At 37.0% G+C, this 12,410-nt stretch overlaps 1 protein-coding gene across 9 annotated transcripts in view; it reads left to right on the forward strand.

Moving 5' to 3' along the window:
- Positions 1–12,410, forward strand: part of st18 (ST18 C2H2C-type zinc finger transcription factor) — a 101,752-nt gene that overhangs the window by 29,310 nt on the left and 60,032 nt on the right. Inside the window, exon 1 of one of the 9 annotated variants that reach the window (XM_035431024.1) lies at positions 9,642–9,841. The exons of 5 other annotated variants lie outside the window; for them this stretch is intronic. In XM_035431024.1, the coding sequence (XP_035286915.1) occupies positions 9,679–9,841 (163 nt within the window). In that variant the 5' untranslated portion in view covers positions 9,642–9,678. Of the gene's footprint in view, positions 1–9,641; positions 9,842–12,410 lie in introns of those variants that run through there. 3 more of the 9 variants (XM_035431029.1, XM_035431026.1, XM_035431025.1) reach the window with 3 other exon arrangements.

Below are 12,410 nucleotides of genomic sequence, written 5' to 3' on the forward strand. Positions count from 1 at the left end.
TATTTGTGTGTTTGGCACACACCTCAGGAAAATGTGTTGCAAGTGATATGTATGCCTATCCGTATAAGTGCACATAATTTAACTTAGCTTTTTTGACCTAGATCCATCCAGAAAAAGTAACCCTAACTAATCATGAACAAAATGAGAGAGGCATTCGCCCTCTTATTTAGCCCAGAGAAAGTTCTCCTTAATGTAATTTTTCAGAGCCACAAAAAGGCGTTTTTAACTAGCGCAACAGAAGAAAATAGAACTGAAATGAAGGCAGCGATTTGACCTATGAGAGAATCTAAGGTCTGTGCGGGGTTCACTTTCAGATTTTTTTTAGCAATGTAACTTTAAAAATGAAAATGAAAATGAGTCATTTTCCAATTGACAGATTTAATTTGCACTCCCCAAATTGGACTTATTGTTTGAAAACAAATTATAATTGTGTCAGAAAAAAAGTTAACAAAGACATAAACAAAGGGAAATCAATGGCCAACCCCATTAATCATACCAAACCCTGCTACTTGTTCTAGAGAAACTTACTTCATAATCAATTTCTTTGTTTAGTTGAAAGGACATTTGCATGCTGATTCGCAGCAGTAAGCTTTCTGTATTGGGTGCAATCAAAACATTGTAAATCACATTAATAAGAGGTGCTTGTATATTCTCAAGCAGGCCCCTGAATCATGCAGAAAAAAACCAATTTTATTCTATACTGTTTTTAATGGTCATTTTTTTCATACAAATGCATGGATCTTGGAAATCTATAACATTTAACAAACTTCTGTGGGTAATTATAAACAGTATGACTAGCTCTGCACACCAGTGGTTAAGAAGCAGCAGGATGAATGTCTTCTTAAGTATTGTTTCTCATTGAACATCCTTGTTCTGAAAGGGGCTTACAATTTCTTTATCATCAAGCGTATCAACACAGACACTGACATGGATTGTTGTAAATGCTGTGTTTTATGTATGTTTTTATCTAGTACACTAAGCCAAATAATTTATTGTCTTTCCATATCTGGACAAAAGCATGTAAAGACTATATTTGATACGCACTTATTCAGCTGTATATATACGTTTCCTTGCATTTTTTATTCCAGTGATGTAATTACTAATTTGTATATCCGCTCCTTGGATTATTAATATTTGAGTATCCAGTGTCAAATTTACATACTCAATTTAGAATTAATGAAGAAGGCTTTGCTGCTATCCCACTATTCTCTATGTGTAAGGTATGCTTTCATAATCCCATTTACCCAGTGACCAAAGTGTTGTCAGTACTCAACCTTTAAGCTTTATACACTACTTGGCGGTATAAATTTCTTCTTCAACACTAAAATGTGAACCGTAACTGTTACAGGGTTTTTAACTCAACTACTAAGTGTGATGTCATGTGATGTATTCTGGGCTTTTAATTGAAGATGCTCGCAGTTGATAAATGAGCTTGTGCAGGCTTGGCTCTAGCCTATATGTTGGACTTGTCAATAGCCATAGAATGAATGAAAGGCATAACAATTGTTCATAAGAAAACATACACCTACTGTTAAGTGTTTCATTTGCTGTCAAATCGAAGCGGGTTTGGTTGAACCGTCATACATTTAATAATAAACTGAACATAGTGTTGTGTTAGTGTTGTGCATTTCACTCAGTCTAGCTGTGTTACAAGTTTTTAAGGTACACCTTAGCTTGGTTGCTTTCACACAAACTCTCCTACAGTACACATTTTGTCATTCGCCAACTGTTGAAAGAAAAGTCCACTGTTGTAAGATACAATCCAGCCTGTAGGCAGGTGCTTTTCAGTCAACCAGAGGTTCTGTGGTATAAAGAGCTGGATGTTTACAGAACCAATCAGATTACAGTATATACTTGTCCAACAAGGGCACAGCTTCATTGGCCACCTGGAAAACCTTTACATGCTCAGTTTTTTAGCCGCTGTGCCACACTCCTACGCTGCATGAGAGTGCACTGTGTCTTGTGATGTGTTTACGTTACTTTCACAGCCATGCTGGTGTACCTGAGAAGTCCAGCTGTGTGTGGCAGGCTGCCGTGGATAGAGCGATGAGAAGAGAGAGGGAACATGGTGGAGGTCTCCTCAGACAGAAGTAGCCTAATGGTCTCAAGCCATGAGCGGTCTAAGTGGCTGTGGTCTGAGCTCACTGGCGCCACAAATTAAATGTCACCCTCCCCTGGGCCTTTGAACTGCCACACACACACACACACGCTCACAAACAGTGTGGGAGTCACAACGAGACTAAATTTGGTCCAAATCTCTAAGGTAAGGGGGTACGGGTTTTTGGTTTTTGTTTGAGCCCAGCACTAAAACAACTAATCAAGGTCTCGATTGAAGACCGAGATTATATCATTAGTTCTATCAGTTGTCATTGTGTTCTGCTTGAACAAAAGCTTTTTTCCCCAATCAAGCCTGAATACTGGACACCCCCGTGGTAATCGAACGGTTAATTGAGATTTCTATGGTTCCACACTGCGCTGATTGCTTTGTAAATATTTTTTAAAAATTCTACATTGACTCCTCAGTGGTGTAGGGCCGAACTTATAGTGCGTAGTGCATAGACCCCTCTGGTCCACACTGTGTCTGCCAGCAGTCTGCCTGTGCCAAGTGCACATAAAGTGTATTCCTGTGTTATGACTGCACAGCTCAGCTGGTGGACTGCAGTGAAAAGAAGGGGCAGCTGGCAGCACACTCTTCAGAGAACGTGGCCTGTATTCAATCAACATTTGTCCTTAAATTTGACTTACAAGTAGGCACAAACATTACACTTTTTTGACTAATTGTAAGCCCATGTTCTTGTAGACACACTCATGAATTGTTGGAGAACTTAATAGTAATAAGATCGGCTTAGAAGTAAAAAGGGCTGGTCCACACTGGGGAAATATAAAAAAGGATTTAAAATTGTATATACAGTGTGATTTGGAGGCGTATCTGGATGAACACATGACGAACATGCATTTACAGTAACATTGTATAAAATTCAACATTGTCTACAATGTGAATTCTACAATGTGTATTATTCTGTATATTTTTTTACTCCCAAATAATTGCCTCGCACATATCTTAAAACTATTGTTTGTGAAGTTCAAGGGTTCTGTATTTAAATTTTTTCATCCACCAACAATATTACTTACACTTATTTATTCAAAGAAATGAACTATTTATGAATTAGAAAATTGAACATTTGGAATTTAGTGCTTTTATTGCATTGTGGGTTGTAATGAATTTCAATGATGTTTAGAAGGAAGTGATGTTGATGGGGGGCTTAAAAATGCTGCACTACAGATTGGATGATAACCTGATTGAGGAACCTTAGAATAAAGATTGTATTTATCCTCTTAGTTTTATTTTAAGATAATAACATTGTTGGTAATACATGTTATACTTTTTTTTTATTGATAAAGGCGATTTATGATGATAGATAATGATATATAAAGACCCACAAAGATGCAGCCCAACCCAATGCTGGTGTATTTGTTGCTTTTGTATTACTTTGCTAATCGTGCCTTGGGGAGAGTGAGCGCCTTTAGGGACGATGCATATGAAGCACAGATACGTTTCCGGAGAGCAATGAATGACTGATGTTTGGACACAACATTTGCAGGTGGAATATTATTTTTTGAAATTGCTAGGGTGGTTCCTTATGCAAATCAACATGGCCAGTCACTTGCATTCAATTTATGAACAATTGGCATTCATCCTCTGATATACCCGGGATAGTCACAAAATCGAAGGCCTGCGCATGTTTCACGAATCCCACATCCCCACATTTTTTCATAGGAACTTTTATTAAGAACAATTAAGTTATTTTATTAAGATCAAATGTAAGACGAATTTAAGAAAGGTTTTGTGAATGTGGCCCAATGAATGCAAGGAAATGATCATAAAAACAACTGTGCACTTGTAAGAAACACCATATGTATAACAAACTTGCAGAAAGCCTGTGTTGAAATTAAAAACAAGCACGAAACCGTCCAGACCCACGGCGCACCTGTACAAAGTGTCATGAGTAAAACTTGGCTAACTATATAGCTAGCTAGCTAGCTATGGCATGTCCTCACCTCTGTAACGTTATTTGTTGTCCTCTGTGTGTCCATACATCTGTATCGGTGGTACGCACTAACTAGGTTAACTAAAGTAGGTGAAACGCTAACATGTTAAGATTAGCTAAAGTAACGTAATTTTGGGAGATGCACCTGCGCATGCGTCCTACTAAACGAAGCACCACTTGTGCATGCGTCCTACCAAACGTCCCTCTCAGGTCATCCATGAGTGAGTGAGTGAGTGACCACAATTTGCCACGCACAGCCCACGGCGGCAGTTCCTGTGCACCGTGGGAAAAATTCACCATAGCATACAGTGGTTTTAAGCACAGAAATAAAATTATTTTTCCACAAAATTCAAAATAGACTGCACATTACATTTTTCAGACAAGGAAATACATAGGCCTATAATTTTTTGCCCACTTTTTGTTGGCTACTTGTATATTTTCAGCTTCAGCTACATTTTCAAGTTCACTTCTGTATTGCAATTTGTGACACCATGCACATCACAACCTTTAGCTTTTGATGATATTCTTTTACTCCCTTGAATAACATTATACTAGTTATAAATCATCCCCTGCCCAACACTTGTAGAAATTTACACTGGTACAGTGTTGAGTGCACATAATATTGGTGTTTGGTGTTATATTAGCCTCAACCCTCTGGGAAATAATTATTTACACTGGTCTAGTGTACATATTGTACTGATGTTATGCTTTTCATTAAACTCAACAATAAGGGTGTCAAGATGAACACTGAACTACTGTTGAATGTTTCAATTAATTCTTTATTCAAGTCCAAAATAGAGCGACATGATTAATGGTATCACTCTGAAAATCACATTTAATTGCTCCTCAGGAAAAACAGTAGTTTCCCTTAACTTGCGCATTACACAACATAGCTGTCCTAGACACCATAACAGAAAGTGTCATTGCCATAGAGCATTTGCAGATCCAAAGGCTTATCACTACACAATGCATCAGGTTTGGTGACTGAAAGACTGTACTCCTGTCCTGCTGATAGTGATAGAACTTGCTAGAAGAAATACAATGGCAAAAAAGTTCAAGATTCTTGTACACAAATAAATTTTCTTAATGTTAGGTGTTTATGGCTAGCAACATGTGACATTCCTTGGCACAAGTCATGAATCTATTTTCTGTAACATCACACAATGAATACAGGGTTGACATCACAGAATGTCACTAACGTAACAAGTTATCTATGTTATCTCACATGACCAGTTCAACAGCTACTGTGCTAGCAAACAGATAAATAAAGTGTTGTATATAAAGTGTTCAATATAAGGTGGTGTTTATCACAGGGAATTTAACATCAGAACACTTTCACTCTGAAACCCTCAACACCAGAATTTCAACACCAACGAATCTGCAGTGTGGGTGTCACACAACACTGCCTATTGATAAATGCTGAGGGAAAAGTAAAAAGTGAGTGAGCTAAGTGGCCTGTAGCGTTGTTTCTGGATCATTGCACAGTAATGGAAAATGAAAGAAACACATGCTACATGCATGCTACTTCTGCACAATTGGATGAGCCACTAAGCGGTAGCCAATATTGAGAAGACCTCAATATTTGGCATAATTCCTGACAGCAACAGTAGTCACCAAGTTCATCAGAAGTTTTATGTGATGTGTTTTATTAACCCATTTGTTTTTGCTACATTTTATCAAGTCCAATTTCAAATTTACAGTATATTCAATATCTCTCAAAACTAGCTGCTGTATTGCTTCTGATTGCCAAAATCGCAAATGTCTTACAGTGTCACTTCTTCAGTCTGCACCAGCTCAAAGTTGACCTGAGATTTAATAAATTGATAAATACTCAGTTTGCGTGAAAATGTTTATTTTACACTAAAATTTAAACATGTAAATTCTTTGTAATCGCAAGCCAATATTATATGAATATTTTCTAATTGATGCATTTAATTTTGGTGCATTATCTGAATTTGCATTAAAACGGAAATGATTCATTGAATTTTGTGGCCTTTTCTGAATCTGAATTCAAATAGAATTCAACCCAACTTTACTACCTACTATTCTGAGCATATCTGTAGTATTTGGATAGCTAGCTAACTAAGCTATTCAGTATAAGGGTATGATATGTATAACCTATCCTTTTAGCAGCCAACATACAATTCCTCAAAACTATTTTAATGCATGAGTCTGTGTAAGAACTAGTGTGAATTATCAGCTGATACAGATGGTATAAACATCAGTGGATCTGCATTTTGCTGGCTATGGACTTGTGCCCATGAAAAAAGGTAGCTAGCTCATGGAGCAAGCTAGTTACATTCCTGAATTCCCATAATCCACCACATTGCATGAATTCCCATAATCCATCACATTGCAAGGTTGATCATTGACTGACAATCAGCCCACGTCCCTAGCTAAATCATCAACTGATGATTTACTGTACATAGGGTCATAAAGACCCAGTGCAATCACTTTTTTTGCATTTAAAGTGCTCTTTATGTCACTAGATGAAGACATATACTTACTTTATTCCGTAAAGCAATTTAATTTCCTGCTAAGTATGCCATTTCTAAACAGGAATTGGAGGTCTGGCATGGTGTGTCCATTTGGAATTGGCTTTCACTTCAAGTTCACTTCTGTTTGGCAGCTCACTAAACAGATTTAGTGATTTGTTAAAATAAAAATACAAGGTATACAAGAGACAAGGTCACAAAATGAGAAATACAAAATCCTCCAGTGGAGAGTATAAGGATAAAGAGTGTTTCTCTCAGGATAAAGGAATTAAAACCTCAGATTAATTAAATGGCTTACTATTACACTATGCGTTTTCTTTGGTCCTTAATGTATTGTTGAATAATGATGAATTTGATTGCACAGAAATCACTACATATTTAAAGGCACATGTACATGACTGTGTCTCTCATTGCATTATCGCTGAATTTAGGTAACTCGCATTTACAGTTTATTTTGCAAATAACATGCCAAGAAAAGAAAATTGCTAGAACTTGCATCATGATTGGATAAATTGAATCACAGCTATGACAGCTTAACTTTGAATATTAGTCTTAATATCAATTTTTGGACATAAAGTCATTATAAGAAAGCATTGGATAATCTAATTACTGTGCTCTTAAAATTTCTAGAGGTTAACATTTCTGATCACTGCCAGAAATGAGATCAATATTAATTGCAGACATGAACTTTATGTATATGCTTTTTTTATTTTTATTTTTTTAGCTCATGTTAATGAGCAGTGGGGAAGTTGTCTCATAAGAAAGATGTTCAAAATATTTTGATCACTTTTTTCCTTATTGTGAAATCTATTTCCTGTAAAGTTGAGAATTATATTTTCACAACATTTTACACAGCTAATTAGTTGCTTCTAATAAGGTGAACTGTGTGATGAGAATTATGTTTAGGTCAGAGCTCAACTTTCATGATTAACATTATTAATTAGGAGGTTAATCCCCAAAATTTGAAAGTGGTAATAATATATTAATTAGTATTATTTTTTTTATATTCTTATAATTTCATCTTATATTGTACAGTACTCCTATTGTATAAGCCTACAAGCATATGAGGGTAATGCTTTCATTTACACCAGTTCCATGAAACTAGTACATTCCACATATTTCCCAAACAATAGGAGCCTCTCTTTTTTAGTTTACTTACACAAAAAGCCACAAAATCCATAAAAGCTTTTACACTTAGCATGGAGTGACCCATTGTAATAGTTTGATAAATGTAATCAAAACTTTTCCACAATTATGAACTGTACCTTTTAAATTTGAACCCTAGTCTGACATGTGCAATGTTTTACTGACCCTCTTCTGTTTAGCCTTTTCCCACCAACCCACGGCTATTGACTGTATATGTAACTTGCTGAAATTTTACTGTAGTGCAATAACACAGATTAAATATCTTCATGTCTTCTGAAAATGCTCAGGATAACTGGAAAACTGTTCTGAACAAATCCTGAAAATGTACAGAAGCTAACAAAATAAGTCAGTGAAAGGGTATTAAACCTTTTTTACATTCAATATGATGTTTTAAGCTGTGCTTTCCCCCCTCCTTGCTGGATATAATATTATTTTTCTAATTTCTTCCTGGTAATTTTGAGAGTTTGATCTGTTCTTATATTAGATTTTTTTTATTGCAGTTGATTTGTTACAAGAGTTCCTTACTTGCAGTAATCAGAACAAATGTTTGTTATGTAATATTCCATTATTGTCATAATTTATTTAAAAAAAGACATGCTTTTATCATTTTGTAAGATGCTTACTCTGTGCACGTGTGTTTCAGTTATTGTCGAGCAGAAATGAAAGCAGGTGAGAGATGATGCTAGCCTCTGTCCTTCATCTACATACGCATGACAACTTGCTCATCAAGACATTTCAAAAATTATACTTTTAAATAAGGTATTAAACAAGGTGACGATCAACTGCCAAACCTTTAACAATGCCGTCCCCCGCCCCCACGCCACCAGCCGCCAGCCCCCCAAAGCCTATATGTGTCAAAGAGAAGCTCCCGAAAATGCATTATTGCACATTGTGTTCACACATCGGTCTCAGGGGAGGTGAACGCAACCTGGAGACAAGCTTGTTTCAGTGGCCCCTGATGTCAGCCGGTAATGGAAGTGCTCGCGTCTCTAAGAGGCCCCTTATGTGTATCAGTTATTCTGAAGCCTGGGCCAGAGGGCCCCTCAGGCTCCACCCAGAAGTGTGGCTGCCTTTGTCATTGTAATCTGCCCCTGTTTGCTAAACGCTTGCACTGTTTACTTTTTGCTAGGGGGCTTGTATTTACAGAAGTCAGCAGGGCGCTGGGTGACATCACCACGGCTGGGCTTTTGTAAGCTGCATTTGTAGTGTCTTGAGGCCCTTTCTCTCTCTCTTTTTCCCCCCTCTCTCCTCTCCAGGCCTGTCTAATGCATGAGCTAGCTCAGAAGGGTAGCATGGCCTGCAGGGAGGAATTACACCTAATTACTCAAATAATTGCTAGGCTGCTGCCTTCCTTAGTCACCAAAAATCATTTCCAGGTCCCTGGCTTTTATAGATAGTCTTCTCCAGACATTAGCATAGAAAGTCCTCTAATGAAAGATTTTCATTCACAAAATAGTAATAATAATAATAATAATAAGTATAAAAGGCGAGCAGTAACAGGAGGGGGAAAAAAGAAAAAAAAATGTACAGACACGGCTTTCATTACGTATATTTTGGTTGTTGTTGCCGTAGCGATAAAGTCACGGACATTGAAACTCGTCTGTTGGGCCATTGTTATCATCCCTGACCATCTGCTGCTGAAGACTGATATTCCATCTCATTTGCATGATGACTGATATACGGGAGGCTCGGAAGGGCATATGCCCAAGCAATCACGTTATGACAATGCGAGTGAAAGTTTAGCGAAGCACAATGTATGCAAAAAAATATGGACAAAAAAAAAAAAGAGACTTAGAAATCCCTGCGTGAGAGGACCCAAACGTGTACATCTGTCTTCATGTGTGCCTGTTTGTATGTTTTTGCGGATGTGGGAGTGGAGAGGAACAGGAGGGTGAGGAGGGTGGGGAGGGTAGGGGGGGTAGATGGAGGGGAGGGGGGTGGGGGGGCACTGTTGATGTGCAAATGTGCATCATATTGAACAGCTCTGAATGGGGAGGTGTGACGTAAAAGGGACCCGAACGCAGGTGCTTATCTCCAGGCTGTCAAAGGCACAGTATGTCATATTCCTGGGGACTACCTTTCAAAGCCACAGCTCCGGCACAGGCGGTGAGACACTGCAGGGAAATCAAACTTTCAGGATCAGAGAAGTAGGTTTGTGCTCAAGTTCTTTTTTTTATTATTGCGGCCGCAGTCAAGATCGAGCTAGGAGATAATGCAGTTTTACTGCCTGTTTTTTTTCTCCCTTTATTCTTTTAATTCCAACTCCAGCATGTTTAATTTCTGTTGTTCAGATCAAAGCTTTGGAAATTTACTAGGCCTTAAATGCATCGCTGTTCGAAATAGCTTGTCATTATGCATATTTTGGAGATCATTAAAGCTCCCAAAATAATGATTTGGCTTATATTAATCTTTTATGTTGCTCAGCTGTCAAAAATAGTTTTTTTTAAATGTTCATTTTAATTTCAGAATTTTGTGAATATCTATAGCTGCACCTCGCTGATAAACATATTATTATCATAACTGGTGTTGTAAAGTCTTGGTGTTGTAAAAATGTTAAAATGGGCCTTCATAACCTTCAAAAATGCATGAACACTAAGTTCGGGGTAATATTACCTTTAAATAATTAATACATTATAATTTTGTGAGCTTTTAATGCAGTAATGTTGCCTCTGTCTTTGGTGGAAATTATTGGGAGCTTCAATTTGGGTTTCAGACAGTTAGTCAGGAGATTACATGGCTCAAACTGGCTTTAAAGAAGCATGACCTATTTTTGATCATCCAGATAGCATTTGATGCTGTCTACCTAAATTAAACTCACAGCACTTATGAAGAGTATAAGCTAGTCTTAAAAGAACACATGTTAGTATTGTGTATGGAGACAAAGCCCGGATAAATTGTGCAGTGCTCTTATTGCGACAGCTGTAAACAGGAGAGTGTAGACCTCATACTGTACTTTCAAACTTTGTCTTCACTTTCACTGTTTGTTTTGTTATTGCATTATTCTGTAGCATTGTGGGTTGTTTTGATTTATATTTGCTTTCATTGACAGACTTTCATAGACAGACTGCAGTCTAGGCCTAGCAGTTTACTTTCAGCTTTCATAAATACGATTATACTTCTTTCTCTATTATATTTTCTTATTTTATGGATGTTGGTTTTTAGAGTCTTACCTTTACACTGTTCGACTTTTATTGTATGATGTTGTTTGCATCCTAATTGATGGCAGATAAATTGTGTTCTTAAACATTTGTTCAGCTAAAGTTCAGCCACAGCTATAAATTAAAAGTGACTGGTACAGAGAATCCGCACAGTTTGTCAGATAAATAAACGTAACTCTTGAATGCTGCTAAGCAACATGGCACTGGTTCCAAGATCAAATTGATTTTTGAGTCACATATAAAATGGAAAATGAGCGTTAAATACAGGAATATTGCTCTTGAATAAAAGCCTTTCTAGTCAAATGAATTTTTTTTTTTCAAACTAATTTTAGGAAATCCAATATTGAGTTAAAGAGTCTTAATGCAAATTTCATGACAAGAAAATAATTATAAAAAATTGGAATTGAGGGTTTATAATGCAGGAAAAGGGACAGTTGGATGACATCAAAACAGTAAAAGGCAGTACATAACACAATAAAACAAACAGCTTACAAGCACATTCTTATTTCTTGTCTTTAAAACCAGTGGAGTTCTACATTCTGAAATGTTGTTTGACAAACAATGTTATAATTGGATTTTAGTAATAACACCCTGAAGTTAGTTTTCTTCAGGCATTCTTCTGAGAGCATGTCATTACCATCTTAGTTATTAGCATGCTGTACAACTGTGATGTTGCCTCTTTAAATCCTTATTTTACACAACTACCACCCCCACCCCCCACCCCACCCCCCAACCCCAACAGAAATCTCTTGCCATTCAAATACATTTTCCATTATAACACCCTAATGCTATTCTTCTTATGTTCAAAACATTGTATTGCTGGTTATAAAAACTGCTTCTACCGCATATGAAGGAATAGCAACACATTCTTTTTCTCTGTGTTTATGAAATCCAGGGAAAATGTTTAGTCAGGCAAAATCTGATTTATCAGCTATGTCAAATGCTTACCTGGAGATTCATTTTCAAATACTCAACTTTTTGGCTTTTCCAAATTTAAGACTAATTTCAAGTTAATCAGAAGTAAATTTAGCAAAGTAATGGTATTTATTTATTTATTCAGAAGGCAGCCCTATAATGCCCTAGTACCCTTTAAGTACTAGAAAATGGGAAAGCCTAAAGAAACATTATTTTTGGTCTTCTAAAGAGGCCAGAACACAACCTATTCAATTCAATGTAGCATCAAGGGCATTTTGACACCCGTTTGGAGCAAGCTTTTACAAGCATAGCACATATTGGAGGTCAGATATAAGTCAAATTCAACACAGTCCTATATGCCAATGGGATTTTCTGCCTCAAATATGGTATAAAATGTTATTAATCAGATAGAGGCATGTATTTTCATTCATGGCCTTTGGAAGGAGGAGACCCACCTTACTGTAGCTACACAGTTGCACAGGTCTCTGAGAGAGGATCTTTTCTTCACCAAATGTGCTCATGAAAAGGATACACCGTGATGCATTGATCGCTGTTTTTCAAACTGGCGTCCTTTGAAGTTACTCTTGAATCCGTGAACTCACAGAGTAGAATGGCATCTAGTTGATGCTTTATTTTCTTGCTTGGAT

The sequence above is a fragment of the Anguilla anguilla genome, chromosome 8, assembly GCF_013347855.1.
Source record: "Anguilla anguilla isolate fAngAng1 chromosome 8, fAngAng1.pri, whole genome shotgun sequence".
Taxonomy (NCBI): Eukaryota; Metazoa; Chordata; class Actinopteri; order Anguilliformes; family Anguillidae; genus Anguilla; species Anguilla anguilla.